Below are 16243 nucleotides of genomic sequence, written 5' to 3'. Positions count from 1 at the left end.
TACCCCCAGGTTTGTTAAAACCACTTATGAAAGTCTGAATTTCAAAAGTCTGAGGGGTCTCTGCTTGGGAAGAAGCATAGGGATTGGCAAGAACCCCAACAAGGAATTTCTCTTAAATCTCCTCTTGCAAGATGACGAGGAGCATCCTCATGGTCAGGTACAAAAAGAAGGGGAGGTAGAGGGAGATTCCACCCAGGTAGATTCAGGAGATGGTCCTGAAGATCCAAGGGAGGGTCCTTTCACAGATCTTTCCCTTGACAAAACACATAGGGAGTCATTACGACCCTGCCGGACGGAATAACACTGGTGATAACACCGCCAACAGGTTGGTGGTGTTCCGCCAGTGTATTATGACCATGGCGCATTAGCCACGGCCATAGTGCCGGCCCCTCCACTAAACCGCCAGGCTTCCGCCAGGTGGTCATCCCAGGGCAGCGCTGCTCTGGGGATTATGAGTCCCCAACCACCAGCCTTTCCATGGCGGTATACACTGCCATGGAAAGGCTGGCAGTAAGGGAGACTTGTGGTGCCCCTGGGGGCCCATGTATTGCCCATCCACTTGGCATGGGCAGTGCAGGGGCCCCCAGGCACAGCCCCATCTTACATGTCACTGCTCGAATTTCGGGCAGTGAAATGCGCAACGGGTGCTGCTGCACCCGCTGCACAACAACATTGCTGCTGGCTCTATTATGAGCCAGCTTCAATGATGATGTGACTTTTCTGCTGGGCCAGCAGACGGAAACGCTGTTTCCGTCCGCTGGCCTGCGAAATGTCAAAATAGGGTGCCACACATACAGCCAACACTGGCGGTATTGTGGTGCCCGCAGCTTCGGCGGTCTATTTTCAAGACCACCGAAGTCGTAATGAGGGCCATAGTGTAGCTGATAGTGAAAAGGGGTCTCACACAAGTAGGGTACCCTTTACACCTAGAGGCCAGGTCACTATGGTTACACCAGTTAGGGAGAGATCTACTGCCGCCCATTTTCACATCACCTCAGTCTCTGAAGGGTCTCACATCTTCCACCCTGAGGATAACCCCGTAGATAGGGAACTCAGAAAGCTGAGATTGGAGGAGGTTAGACTGAGGCTGAAGCAGCAACAGCTGGCCCTAGATAGGGAAGCCTTAGCTGTACAAAGAGAAAGGCAGGGGTTGGGGTTAGTTCCCCATGGTGGCAGCAGCACTGAAGGTTTCATGGCTCATGAGGTCAGGGAGGAGAACATTAGCTCCAGAAACTCACACAAAATTGTTCCCCCATACAAGGCGGGGGATGATATTCAAAAGTGGTTTGCTGCACTTGAGAGGGCCTCTAAAGTTCAAAGTGTCCCTCAAAATCGGTGGCTGCTATACTTTGGTTGTCCTTCTCTGAAAAAGGGAGGGACAGACTCTTCACTGTTAGGGAGTAGGATGCAGACAACTACAACATTTTAAAGAATGCACTCATTGATGGTTTTGGCTTACCCACAGAGCAATACAGGATCAAGTTTAGGGAAATCAAGAAAGAATCTTCACACGGTTGAGTTGACTTTTCTGGACTGTTCTGTGAAAGCTTTAGAGGGTTGGTTAAATTGCAGTAAACTATGATTACCAGCACCTGTATAATCTGATTTTGAGAGAGCATATATCGAATAGTTGTGTGTATGACCTGTTGGACTCAAATCTGACCTTTCCCCAAGAACTGGGAAAGAAGGCAGACAAATGGGTCAGAACAAGGGTGAGCAGAAAAGCTGATATGGGGATTACAAAGAAAAGAAGAAAGATGGTGAAAACGTTCACGATAAGCATGGGGATAAAACTAAGAGCCTTATTCAGGTCCAAAACACTCCTCTGGGGTGGGAATAAAACATCTTCCTCTTCTTCTCATTCTGCACACAATAATAAGCCCTGGTGCTATGTGTGCAAATGAAAGGCCATAGGCCAGGGGCTGCCCAGGTAAAGACCCTACCACCACTAATATACCAAGCTCTAGTGCCCCTAGCAGTAGTGGTAATAGAGGTGGGACTACTGGCAATAGTCAAACAAAGGGTGTAGTTGGGTTCCCTTTTAGGTCCATATTAGAAACTGGGTAGACACCCCCAAGACAGTTTGTCACACCTGGTGCAATTGTCCTTGCCACATTGGCTGCTTGTCCCCTTAACATGGACAAATACAAGCAGCCAATTTTAATAAATGGTGTTGAGGCCCAAACCTACAGGGACACAGGTGCTAGTATTACTTTGGTGACTGAAAACTTGGTGTCACCTGCACAACACCTCCTTGGACAGAGGTACCAGGTTACTGATTTCAACAAACACCGCTCAGTCTCTCTCCTTAGCTATATTGCAACTTAGTTGGGGTAGAGTTACTGGCCCAAAGCAGGTGATGGTATCACCTAGCTCAGTGGTTCCCAACCTGTGGTCCGTGGACCCCTGGGGGTCCGCAGAGCCTCCTCAGGGGGTCCGCGACTGCTTAGAAAATCAAATAATATTAACAGATTAGGTCTCCAGCTTTCAGCAATGACTCAGTAGGGGGTCCCTGGATTCCAATAATGATTCAATGAGGGTCCCTGTGTTCCAGTCATGATAAAGTGGGGGTCTGCAGATGGGAAACGGTTGGGAACCACTGACCTAGCTTACCTGTAGACTGTCTCTTAGGTAATGACCTAGACGCCTCAGGTTGGGCTGAGGTAGAGTTTAGGACCCATGCATCTATGCTGGGTATCCCTGAGGAATTGCTTGCTCTCTTCAGGTGAAACGAGAAAGCAAAGGAGAGAAAAAGGCCTGAAATCTCAGGATCCCTCTCTGCCAACAGGTAAAAAGGGTATCAAAGTATCTCTTTCTCACCCTATCACTAAGGATACCATTCCTGTGGTGGTAGAAACCTCTCCTGGAGTGGAACCTGAACCAAAGGAGCCCACAGCTACCACAGCTGGACTCCCAGGGGTAAAAGTACCTCTCTGTGGAACCATTTAATCAAATGTGCAAAATTGCACTCTTTTAGAAAATGTGGAGCAACCCTCCAGACCTCCCAGAGAAACTTTAGTGCAGCAGCCCTGCACTACCTCTGAACCCTTGGGACAGCAGCCCTGTCCTAGTGTGGAGCTTATAAGATACCAGCCCTGCCCTGTTCCAACCCACGAGAAACAGTAACCCTGTTCTCTCTTTCAGCCATATGGGCAAACTTTTTGCCCAGCTATGGCTTTATTGAGACAGCATCCCTGTGTGGCATTCTCTTTCTTAGGACAGAAACCCTGTCTTAACATAGGCCCAGTGGATTCATCCCACTGCCTAACTTTAAAACTTACAAATAGAGATTGAGAATTTACACTTGCACTGTTTTCTAGGTAAAAATCTCCTAACCAAACAGGATGGTTTACATCCCACAGAGAAGTAACCATACAGTGGATGATAAAGGGAGAACCCACTCTATTGCAGATGTACTCTCCACTTATCACCACTTAGACAATAAAGTCTCGACTGGCCAAAGTAAGCTTTATTGCCCTTTGTCTGGCAGGGATGGCTATGTGAGAAAGTAGCCTCTTTCTAGCATGGTTACCCCCCTTTTTGGCCAGTTTGTGAGTGTTTGTCAGTGTGTTTTTACTGTCTCACTGGGATCCTGCTAGCCAGGACCCCAGTGCTCATAGTTTGTGACCTGTGTTTGTGTTGTCAGTATGCTCAACTGTGTCACTGAAATTCTGCTAACCAGAACTCCAGTGTTAATTCTCTCTCTACTTACCAAATGTGTCACTATAGTTTAGTGACTATATTCCAATTCTGATTGGCACCCTGGACCCCCCTTATAAGTCCGTAGTATATGGTACCTAGGTCACCAGGGCATTGGGGTTCCAGGAGATCCTTATGGGCTGCAGTATTTCTTTTGCCAACCATGAGGGGCTCAGACAAACCTTTCTTCATGACTGCCACTGCAGCCTGAGTGAAATAGTGCACACACTAATTCACAGCCATTTTCACTGCACTTAAGTACCTTATAAGTCACCTATATGTCTAACCTTCATTTACTGAAGGTTAGGTGCAAAGTTACTATGTGTGAGTGCACCCTTACACTAGCATAGGTGCCCCCTCGTCGCCCAGGGCCAATTCCACGGAATTTCGTGAGTGCGGGGATACCATTACACATGTGCACTACATATATGTCAATTCATATGTAGCTTCACAATGGAAACTCCAAATATGGCCATGTGAGGTGTCTAAGATCATGAAATTGTCCCCTGAATCCAATTCTGGTATTGGGGGGCAAATCCCATGCACCCTGAGGGCTCCACTGTGGGCCCCGAGTACTGCCAAACCAGCTCTCTGAGGTTTCCACTGTAGCCCCAGCTGCTGTCACCTCACAGACCGGATTCTGCCCTCCTGGGGACAGAGCAGCTCAATCCCATGAAGGGAGAACAATGAATTTCCTTTAAGAGGAGGGTGTTACACCCTCTCCCTTTGGAAATAGGTGTTACAAGCTTGGGAGGGGTAGCCTCCCAGAGCCTCTGGAGATGCTTTGAAGGGCACAGATGGTGCCCTCCTTGCATAAGCCAGTCTACACTGGTTCAGAGACCCCCAGTCTCTGCTGTGGCACGAAACTGGACAAAGGAAAGAGGAGTGACCACTCCCATGTCCATCACCACCCCAAGGGTGGTGCCCAGAGCTCCTCCAGTGTGTCCCTGGCGTTAGCCATCTTGGATTTCAAGATGTGGGAGCACTCTGGAGACCTGAGTGGCCAGTGCCAACAGGTGACGTCAGAGACCCCTCCTGATAGGTGCATACCTAGGTAGCCAATCCCCCTCTCAGGGCTATTTAGGGTCTTTCTTTTGGGTGTTTCCTCAGATTCAGCTTGCAAGACTCCTCCAGGAATCCTCTGCATCAGCTTCTGACCGTCGGATCGATCACAGACTGCTCCAGGAACCTCTGTAACTGCAACAAAGTATCCAGGAAGACTCCTGTGACCTGCAACTTTAGCTCTGGCCAACATTTGCAAAAGTTTCCAAGGTGTGCACACTCTGAGGACTGCCCGTCTTCACCCTGCACCAGAAGAACCGAAGGAATCGCCTATGGAGTGACTGAGTCACTTCTTGCTTCTGCAGGCACCCTTCTGCTACGATGACCGGTACTGTGGAACTCTTCCCCTGACTATAAGCATGCTCCCTGGAACACAGGTGGTGGATCGACGTGACCCAGACTGTCCTAAGGTCCAGCTGTCCAAATTTGGTGGAGGTAAGAGCTTGCTTCCCCCGTGCTGCGACAGTACTCCAGAGCACTGTGTCTTTTCCAGCTCCTTGGGCTTCTGTGCACTTCCTCCCAAAAATCCTTCGTGCACAGTGTAGCCCAGGTCCCCAGCACTTCATCCTGCGACGCACAACTCGTTGAGTCGTTCTTCGGCAGCGTGGGACCTTCCTTTGTAGTGCTGCGACAACTGCACTTTGCATCTTCTTTGTCCCCGTGTTCTGGGCTCCTGTGGGTGCTGCCTGGTCTTCTGTGGGCTCTCTGAAGTGCTGAGAGCCCCCTCTGTCTCCTCAGTCTGAGTTGAGACCCCGGGGTCCCTCCTGGCTCCAGGCAGCTCCATTTTGATGAAAACTGTGTACTTGCTTGAACCAAGGCTTTTTGGCAGAATCCAGCAATGCAAACAGCCTGCATCCATCAACTGGACATGGGACATCACCTGCACCAAGCTCCTCTTCTTACTGGAGAATCCACTTTTGCACCATCTAGAAAGTTGGTAGGGGCTCTTGTCCTTCCTGGACTCTTCGACTTCTGGACTTGGTCTCCTCTCTCCATGGGTCTTCAGGTCCAGGAATCCATGGTTTGTTGCTTGCAGCCTTGCTTGGTTCATGCAAAATCTCTTATCACGACTTGTAGTGTGTCCTGAGGAACCTTGCTGTACATTACTCCTGCTTTCCTGGGCTCTGGGGTGGGGTACTTTACTTACCTTTGGTGTTTTTACACTACTAGTGCCCCTCCACACGCTACACTTGGCCAGGGGGGAATTCGTGATTTGCATGCCACTATTTTATTATATAGTTTGTGTTGCCCCTATGCCCATTGCAATCTATTTTATTTTCTACTGTTTGCACTATTCTATGACTGTTTACTTATCTGATTTTGATTGCTAGTGTATATATTGTGTATAACACTTACCTCCAGAAGGAGTATCACCTCTAAGATATTTTTGGCCTTGTGTCACTAAACTAAAGTACCTTTATTTTTGGTAACACTGAGTATTGTCTTTTATTGTGTATAAGTACTGTGTAACTATGGTGCTATTGAAGGAGCTTTGCATGTCTCCTAGGTCAGACTAAGCTGCTCTGCTACAGCTACCTCTAGACAGCCTAAGCTGCTAGAACACTGCCTACATTTCACTAATAAGGGATAACTGGACCTGGTATAAGGGGTAAGTACTGTATATACCCACTAAAAAACAGGCCAGTCTCCTACATCACCTCCTAGACAGCACAACCGGTCTGTTGAAAAAAAGGCCTATTGTCAGCTTATAATAGGTTTAGAGCTGATCCTTTGCTTACCATAAATTGGTTTTACTGTAACTCATTTGCTTGCTTTTTATTTGTTAGAATGTGTGGGCCTTGCTTTCCATGTGTTTTTCCCGCTCCTAAAGCATGGATGCATTATGTCCTTCCAATACTTTCTTTCCAGGCACTGCTCTTTTCTTTTTGGTCAAGCACTCCATAAGGGTACATGCGTTTTTCAGCTGTCACCCTGTTGTATCTCTCTCCCCGGGCGCACTCCTTGTTCATTTCTTTCTCACGTGCTTCTACTCAGCCCCCTCCATGGTGCACTCACCCGCATGCACCCCCCTCCCCCCACCCCAACATGTTGCTTTCTTGCCTATTTGCTTCTCCCAATCCTGTTTAATTTGCTCTCCCTCACCGGTTACTTTTCCTGCCTACCCGTCCCTATTTGTTTGTTCTATTCCTTCACCTCTCAGCTGCATACCCCACCTTTGTCCTTTGTGTTATTTCCTCCCATCCGCGTCCTCCGTTTTGTTTCCCCTACCCATGACCTCTGTGCCGTTTTGCTGTGGCTCCCCTATCTGCTGCCTTTGTACTACTGATTTTCAAATTTCAGTCATAGGTGTAAGTTATATACAAAATCGTAGGCATTTAGCGTTATGATTTCTTCGTCACAAAAGTCAAGTGAAGCTTGTCACGAAAGTGAAGTGAAGCTCTTCTGAAAGGGATCCCTGACAGAATCAACTCTCCCTTAAGCTAACATCCCAAGAAATTAATTTGATACACTGATGACTGTGTATGCTCACTTGGGAAGCGGATGTTTGGCCATATAATTCCTGGACTGCCAAAAATTCATATGAAAGGACAGGACTAAGGTGTGTTAGCTGCTAGTATCACTGGTAAGGATGTCTTATATTTAATTACAATTCTGATTACATTATACTACAGGCTCTGAGGAAGAATTATCTAATTGCACCCTCTAAAAACGGATGCGCCTCAGGAGCAGCAAGAGAACTTGGTATGCGAGTGAGATGTGCAAACAGATTTTTGAAGTCACGACAAGCATACAGTCTGACCATCTTCGTTAATAGTGTCGTAACAATCCCGGAAGTAACCACGCCGGGGCTTGTCCTTCCGCTGTCCGGTCTCTAGTGTGTTTCCAAATCCCCTTAGATTGTTATGAATTGCTCTGGTGCCTCTAGCTCCTTCACTATCAGGAGTGCAATTAGGACGGGTCTCCCCATTACTGCGGCCAGTGGACGCTGTGTCCTCTGTGCACGCGCCCTGCTCGAACGCCCCTGGGACTTCCTGTGATTGGCTGAGAAGTTGGCAGCGCACTGGGGCTCTGTTGTGTCCCGTGAGCAGATGATGCAGCTGCTCTGCAGCAGTGCAGGCGCAGGAGCGGGAGGCGCACAGGCCGTCCGGGCACAGGAAGCGACAGTTCGACCTGTGACAACCACTGCAGAGCCAGCAGCCCCGCAGCATGGGAGGCTTCCAGAGCCAGAAGCAGAAAGAGCCAGGAGCAGGTGGCAGCCCCCTCAAGCAGCCGGTGACGAAGGGCAGCGGGAAAGTGTAAGTGTCAAGCCACGGTTCAGCACGGGATGGCAGTGCCCTTTTATTGCAGAACGCGGAGAGCAGTGCCTGTCCACTTCAGGGAGCGTTACCAGCAATGCACTGCAGGTAGCAGAGCTCACGCACGGCAGTCAACGTTCACTAGGGCCGTCGGGTGTCTACTCGCTGTAGGAAACAATGCCAAATCACTACAGGTGGCAGTACACGTGCACTGATGTGAGCTCTATAAATGCACTGCATACTCTAGTGCCCATTCACTGCCGAGGCAGTTGTATTTCACTAGCGGAAATACTGGCCATTCAGTCCAGAGCATAATGCTCCTTCACAACAGGGGGCGGTGTCCGTTCACTACAAGGGGCAGTGTGAATTTATCTAGGGGTAGTTCCAGAGTTACTCTATGCTGCGTCATAAAATGTTGACATAATACAGAAGATTGCCTTATAGGACCTGAAGGTGCCTGTAGTGGCCTGACAGATTGTCTATACAGTTCCACGGAACGTCAGCACAGTGCCAGAGATTTTCTTTCAGGGTCAGGCGTTTTTTGTGCTATTTGCAGAAGCTTCAGGTACTCTGTAGGGGACTGTCTACACGCTGCAAGGTATTTTCTTCAGAGCGCTTTATATTGCCTAGAGAACGTAGTGGTTTTTATTTGAAGTGTCAGATTTTTTGCTCCACAGACACCAAACCACTTGTTTCATCTATATCTATTCCATTAGTACTGTGAGAATAAAACAAGATTTATAGGTGCTATCGTGATATATATCAAGGCAACCAGCGGTATTGGTGCATTTCAAATATCAAAAATGGAAGCAAATCACGTTGTAACTTTTTACTACAGAATATGTTGTATGTTAGTAAATTGGCATTTTCATGTTTTATGGCCCACTAAAGTTGCTTAGCAGAGTCGGCTGGTGGTACTCTCACCTGCTCTTCTTGTTTTTTCTGCCATTCGCGTCATTGTTTGTCTATAAGTAAATCTCATCACCCTGAGCAACTCACGCATGGTTTCAGTTGTGCTGTAAACGTGTAATCACCCAGTGCAACACCTAGGTCTGAGGCTTCACCCGAGCCAGGCATAGGAGCGCTGCTGTCATTACCTGATCCCCGCTGCACTGAAAACGCACTGCTATTACAACCTTACAGGTCGAAGTGCACGGGTTGGAGCAGGAGCGTAGGTGAGGGTGTGATATCAGGTGAGCACTAGATTGGATTATAACGTCTTGCTGTTCTGTTGCCCCGTCTGCCCTCCCTCTGCCCTCTGGTTCACGCGTCGTCTGAGCGTATCGGCTGCTTCAGGGTCACACGATTACTATGCGATGCATTTCAGTGGCACTTGCATATCTGTAGTAACTACAGACAACTCGAGAGTACAGCCATAAAGATGTTTATTCGTCCAACTCCTCACAATCCACTGACATCACCCACTGCCAACATTCTATTGCAAACTCCCGGTGATTCCAAGCGTTTCAACATTCTAGGGAGAGTGGAATGTTCCATATGACTGCTGGTGGCTTATAATTAACACAACCAAAAATGGGTAAATACGTCACTACATTAATTAACGTTTGGTAATATATATATATGTAAATTTTCCATTATCAGATCGTGTCTTTGATAAATCACTGCTTATAACACTTATCTCCTTCCCTTACGGAAAGAAAACATAGTCCTTCTGCCAATTTGGAACACTGCGGTCACGTGCACTTGATCTCCTGTCTGATGTTGTTGGAACTTGCTCATCTTCTCCCAATGTCCCAGACCCGTTTATAGACCTGTTCTCTCCTTCATAGCAAGGCACAACTCGATCCATGCTCCATATCTTGCCATTCTGTAATTTAACAACATTCCGATACACTTCCTTTATTTTAATGGGATCAGAGAATTTGCTTACATCACTGGGGCTATGTCTAGGGAGTCGTATTCTCACCCATTGACCCACACGCCATTGTTTGTTCTTGGTTCCAAATTTCCTGTTGTACCATTCCACATACTTATTCTGTTTACGTTTGAAACTCTCTACTGATACATTCCTTCGTTCCTGTACTTGTTCTCCTCCCTTTAGCCAATTGGGATTCAATTTGGTACCTGGTTGCCTGCCTTTCAACAATTGGAATGGTGTAAGACCCGTTACCAAATTTGGCGTGTTATGGTATGACCAGAGCATCTCGTTTATTGCCCGATCCCCAGGAACGCCTGACCTTTTGGCTCTTTGAGCACACTCCTTAATTACTCTATTCATTCTTTCTACTAACCCGTTAGCTTTTGGATTGTATAACGCCGTTCTGAAATGTTGCACCCCCCAAGCCTTAAGGAACTCCTTCATGTTGTCTGACGTGAACTGAACTCCATTGTCCGTCACCAAAGTGCTTGGAATTCCCTCTCTCATGAAGGCTTCTGTCAGGAAATTGATAGTTTCACTTGTGGTTATCTGGTTCACTATTTTGTACATAGTCCAGTGTGAGTGGTAGTCCACTAATACAAACACATAGTGCCCCTTGTTTCCCAACTGATTCATAGGACCCAAAATGTCCAGACCCAGTTTATCCCATGGTTTCAAAGGAACTTCTACCGGGGACAGTGGAGCTCTGCGTGTCACATGGGTTTTGTCACTTGTCGCACAAGACCAGCAGTCTCTAACCACTCTTTCAACTTCATTATCCATCTGGGGGAACCAGTATAGTGCCCGTAATTTATTCTTTGTGAGGCTATGCCCCAAATGCCCCTCGTGTGCCAATTCAACTAGCTTGGACCTCAATGCACTGGGAGGTATTATTCTTTCACCTCTCATTATCAAATCATTAGATAAATGAATTTCAAATCTGACATTCCAGTAATCTTTTAAAGGTTCCTCCACATCCTTGGCCCTATCCGGCCAACCATTTATAATTTTCCTTTTTAACAATGGCAAAATTTGATCCTTTCCAGTTTCTTCAATCCATTCCTTCTTAGAGAGACAAGTTAAATCAACCCACCATATGGATTCAATCTCTTCCTGATCCTCTACCAGCTCCTCTATTTCATTATCTCCCGTGGATCTGGACAAAAAATCAGCTACATTGTTTTTATCTCCTGGTACGTATTCCACACTAAAATTGTATCCTTCCAGGCCTAAAAGCCATTTTGCTATACGTGGAGTAGCCCTCTCCCTGCCTTGAGTGGTGAATACATTAATTAGGGGTTTGTGGTCAGTTTTGATTACAAATGGTAAACCCCATAAAAAGAATTTAAAATGTGTGATTGCCCAGAAACAAGCTAATGTTTCCCTCTCAATTGTTGAGTACTTTTTTTCTGCATCATTTAGCGCTTTTGATGCAAATGCCACAACCCTCTCTTGGCCATTGGCCTTCTGACAAATCATGGCTCCTAACCCTTGCCCACTGGCATCTGTTGATACATAAGTCTTTAGTTTAGGATCAAATTTGCCCAGATGAGGGGAATTAATTATGGCCTCTTTTATTCCTTCGAATGCTTGTTGACATTCCTGACTCCAATCAAATTGAATGTTTTTCCTCAAAAGAGATCTCAAAGGGGTGGTAATCATTGCAAAATTTCTTACAAACTTCGCCATGTACTCTGCAAGGCCTAAAAAGGATCTGAGTTCCTGTTTGTTAGAGGGGGCTAAGGCTTCCTTTATTGCTCTTACTAAACTGTTTTTAGGCTTGATACCCTCCTCTGATATAATATGTCCCAGGTATTCTACCGATGACAACCCAAAGCGACATTTGTCCTTCTTAATTGTCATGCCCGCCTTATCTAAGGCTTGCAGAACACTTCTTAGTGTGCTGTCATGCTCAGACTTGCAATTCCCATAAATTAACACATCATCTTGGAAACATAACACATGATCCATATCTCTCAGTATACTTTGCATAATGCGTTGAAATACTGCTGCCGCCGAAGCCAACCCAAAGGGCATCCTGCGGTATCGGTAGGCTCCGAACGGGGTGATAAAGGAAGTGAGGGAACGTGATGATGGATGAAGCTCCACTTGATGGTACGCCGACGAAAGATCTAGCACACTAAAAAATTTTTGCTGGACCCATTGTGCTTAACATCTCATTTATTTTAGGTAGCGGGAACCTCTCTACCCAAATGTTTGCATTTAGGTCCCTGAGATCGATACACACACGCAAGCCTTGACCACTTGACTTCTTGGTGATCACTATTGGGGCAACCCATAACGCACTGTCAATCGGTTCAATGATTCCTAGCTGTTCTAACCGATTTAATTCTTGTTTTAAAGGCTCTCTCATCATTAGGGGTACTGGTCTAGCCCTATGCACAACAGGAACTGCACCATCTTTGAGTATGATTTTGTGTTGATAATTTATCAACTTGCCCAATTTATCTTCAAAAAGGTTAGAGAATTCATCACATACAGGATGACTATTCTCTGCATTCCTTACTAACCATACTGGATCTTTTCTGTTAGGGTCTAAACGAATCCCTAGATCTCGCTGATGTTCCCATCCTAAAATGTTTGAGCCCTTGCTGGTGAAGTACACTTTGGCCCTAGTCGTTCTTCCCTTGAAGGTTATCTGCATGGACCTCATCCCCTTTAATGGTATCGGATCACTATTGTATCCTCCTGGACTGATATCCGCCGGTTGCAAGTCATACCCTTTATCTTTGAACTTGCTCACATACGTGTCAAAATTTATAAATGTGTATGGTGAACAAGAATCTGCGTACATTCTTATTTGTTCTCCATCGAGATCTATGACACATGATGGGTACTCAGACTTAGTGTTTATGTCATTCACTACTACTTGCAGTACAAATTTGTTGAACTTATCTTGGATCTCTTCTACCTTGTGTACCATTTTCCTACCATAACTCTCATTTCTCTCTCCCCTACAAACTCGTGCATAGTGCCCTTTATTCCCACACTTCCTACATATGCAATTCCTAGCTGAGCACTCAGAGCTATTGGCTAAATGTTTCACGCTCCCACACCTGAAGCATCTATTCTTGGGATTCCCCATGACCCCTTTCTTGTTAATGATCTCCTGAACTTTTTGCTCCTCATCCTGTACCCTATCATCTTGATTGGATGTAAGTTTCACTTCCATCATGTCCTCCTTGTTAGACGAATGTCTAAAAGCCTTTATGCACTCTGTCGTTTGTTCAATGCTTTTTGCTATTTCTATAGCTTCCTTCAAAGAAGGGCTTGTAGTTAATAGTCTTTCCTGAACTTTATTATTACTTGTACATCTCACTAGTTGGTCTCTAATGAGCGAATCTTCCAAGAGTCCAAAATCGCATGTCGCCGCCAACCCCCTTAAACAAGCTATGTAGCTTGATACTCTTTCTTCTCTCCCTTGAATTCTACTGAAAAATCTATGCCTTTCTAACACAATATTCACTTTCACCCCAAAATGTTCTTCTAACTTTTTAAGAGTTTTGTCATATGTATCAAGACCTTCATCCTCATCTTCCTCCTCCTCCAAATCTGTTAAATTGTCATAAACTTTGCGTCCATGCACACCTAAGTTGTGGAGCAAAATGTGCTGTTTCCTCAGCGGGGAAAACCTCTCTCCCCCTATTGCTATTAGGTAGGACTCAAATAATCTTCTCCAGTCCTTCCATAACAGGCTTGGTTCACCTGAATCGTTCAGGAAGGGAGGAGGTTGATTCATGCTGGCTGCTGCCATACTCCCCCCACCAGATTCTCCTATTCGTACAAAAATGAATACAGTGTACTATTATCGCTGGGATTGCACACCTTACAATTATGACAATTGTGTTTTACTTAATACCTCCTTGCGTCAACTATTAACATCGCTAATACAGTTAGAAATTCCTCAACTGCACTATTTTCAAGAATAACTTACATATGTAATTAAATTATTATTATAACACTCAAATGTGAATTACTGCAATGGATGACATATGACAACAATTCGTCCCTTTTCTACTGCCAAGAATTAACGTTACTTTGCTGGTTTTCTTTTCTCTTCCCTTCACCTTAATTCCTGCTGAACAAAAAATGGTCGTGGGTGATTTACAATTCCCCCCGTAGTTCTGTGGTTAATCGCTAGGGACTGCCTTCAGTTCATGCCCTCCAAACGCTGCTGCAGTGATTTTTCGCTGTGTTTCCTGTCACTACGAGCGCTTTGCAATGCGTTTCAAATCTCCTGCCGTATTACAACGTTATACGCTCGTCAAATGCGCGTCCTCAGCGCGTCTCCCGTCGCCTAGGAAATGCCTCAACATCGGCGATTGAAAACATCGGACCACGTCGCCACGGTTCCCCTCACGCTGGACTTCCACACTGCGGGAACCTCCTAGCAACAGCTCAACACCGCGTAACTCTTCTCACCGGTAAGGCGCCAACTTCACTTAGCTCGTCTGTTTGGTGTTGATCCTGGAATACGCTTCCATATGCCCCCATTCACTCCATGTCTCGGCAATAAGGTAGAGTTATTAAACGCCGCGCTGCTTTCTCCCTACTTCGTTTTGCAAATCCCAATCTTGCCGGCGCCTCCTGCCATCAATGCTGATCCAGCTCCTGAGTTAATGGGAGAGGAACATCTCAGACTCTCCGATCACTGAGAAAGATTGATCAGCTCACCATGGACGTCCCCAGGCGCCGTACCCCGTGGATAAGTGGATAAATAACCGATCAGGGGTGAGGAGTCACACTGCCCCTGCGCAGTCTTTCCATAACCTTCTCAGCAATCCCACCTTCGTCGCCAATTTAACTTATCTGTAGTAACTACAGACAACTCGAGAGTACAGCCATAAAGATGTTTATTCGTCCAACTCCTCACAATCCACTGACATCACCCACTGCCAACATTCTATTGCAAACTCCCGGTGATTCCAAGCGTTTCAACATTCTAGGGAGAGTGGAATGTTCCATATGACTGCTGGTGGCTTATAATTAACACAACCAAAAATGGGTAAATACGTCACTACATTAATTAACGTTTGGTAATATATATATATGTACATTTTCCATTATCAGATCGTGTCTTTGCTAAATCACTGCTTATAACAATATCCTAGAGCACACATGATTTCTAATTTATGAATAACGAGTTTGAAAAGAGGCTTTACTTTCGAGAGCGCTGTCGGTTTCCTGACAAAGAGGTTGGGAGAGTGCGGAAATAAGAGAGACATGAATGTCATTTTGGGGGTAACCATGGGACGCACCTGCTACAGCGGGTTGCCTTTTTAAAGCTCATAACACCATTTCAATGGAATTCTTTATTACTTGTCGTAGGAACAGCCAACACAATCAAGCCCTTCAAAGTGGTCCTCAAGATTACGGTTTCTCCCCAAGGCAAAAGGCCTGATCTAATGCCACTTGTCGAGAATTCAAGACACAGTTGCCACTCTAGGATTCAATGCAGTGTTGCTGGTTTTGAATAAAAAAAACAAGTTGTCCCAGGGTCAACTACAGATTAACATTGTACTTTCCAGACGCATACTTAGTTGAATCATCAATATTTCTATTTAGAAAAAAAATATATCATCTATAGTACATAAATTTACTGCACATGCCATAAGTAACTCTACACTGCAGACATCAATATAAACATATTAATATAAGCATGACAGTTTGATAAACACCTCAAATATTTTGTGATTTGCAAATGACCGATTTATATCAAGTTCAACAATCATCTAATTCGGGAAATTTATGGAAAATATCATCTCATGTGGTATACGTATGGAAAAAGTTAAAACAAACTGTATCCGTCCCCCGGAGGGTGTGGAAAAAAAACATTTTTTAGACCTTTTGAAATGTCTAATTTTCACCTCACCCCCAAATAGATGTCAGACTTCAGTTTCTCTGTCTTCGTCATGATTTCCATTTCGACCTTTTGGGCAGCATGATTACATTGAATAGGTCTTCATCAGGACAGGTGAGTTTTTGTGCAAATATTACTAAGTTTAAACACAGGGGCGGTCTCTCCATGTGAGCAGAGGAGCATCGCCCTGACAAAAAAAATGTCCCCCATAATGGAAAAATTAAATGGTATTAAACTTTGTTTATTACCATTTAATTTTTTGAGCACCCCGCCCTGAACCGAGTCTCAGGACGGGGCATGGCAATTGCTGCCGAGTGGCAGCAGGGAGCTGTGCACTTGTTTAAAGTGCACATCCCTTTGGCCAACCATCTTGTGATGGTCAGCCAGACATGCGCATTTTAAACATCTCTAACTTAGCTGTCTTAAGACAGCTGGGCTCGAGAAAGCACAGGCCTCCAGCGCTCT

At 45.7% G+C, this 16243-nt stretch overlaps 1 protein-coding gene across 5 annotated transcripts in view; it reads left to right on the top strand.

Annotated features, from left to right (window-relative positions):
- The window catches only part of TACC1 (transforming acidic coiled-coil containing protein 1), a 503193-nt gene that overhangs the window by 130666 nt on the left and 356284 nt on the right, over positions 1–16243 (top strand). Inside the window, exon 1 of one of the 5 annotated variants that reach the window (XM_069214004.1) lies at positions 7772–8018. The exons of 2 other annotated variants lie outside the window; for them this stretch is intronic. In XM_069214004.1, coding sequence (XP_069070105.1) covers positions 7930–8018 — 89 coding nt within the window. In that variant the 5' untranslated portion in view covers positions 7772–7929. Of the gene's footprint in view, positions 1–7771; positions 8019–9128; positions 9212–16243 lie in introns of those variants that run through there. 2 more of the 5 variants (XM_069214001.1, XM_069214011.1) reach the window with 2 other exon arrangements.

Source organism: Pleurodeles waltl, chromosome 11, assembly GCF_031143425.1.
Source record: "Pleurodeles waltl isolate 20211129_DDA chromosome 11, aPleWal1.hap1.20221129, whole genome shotgun sequence".
NCBI lineage: Eukaryota > Metazoa > Chordata > Amphibia > Caudata > Salamandridae > Pleurodeles > Pleurodeles waltl.
The sequence above is the reverse complement of the archived record's forward strand: the minus strand, read 5'-3'. Positions and strand labels throughout refer to the sequence as shown.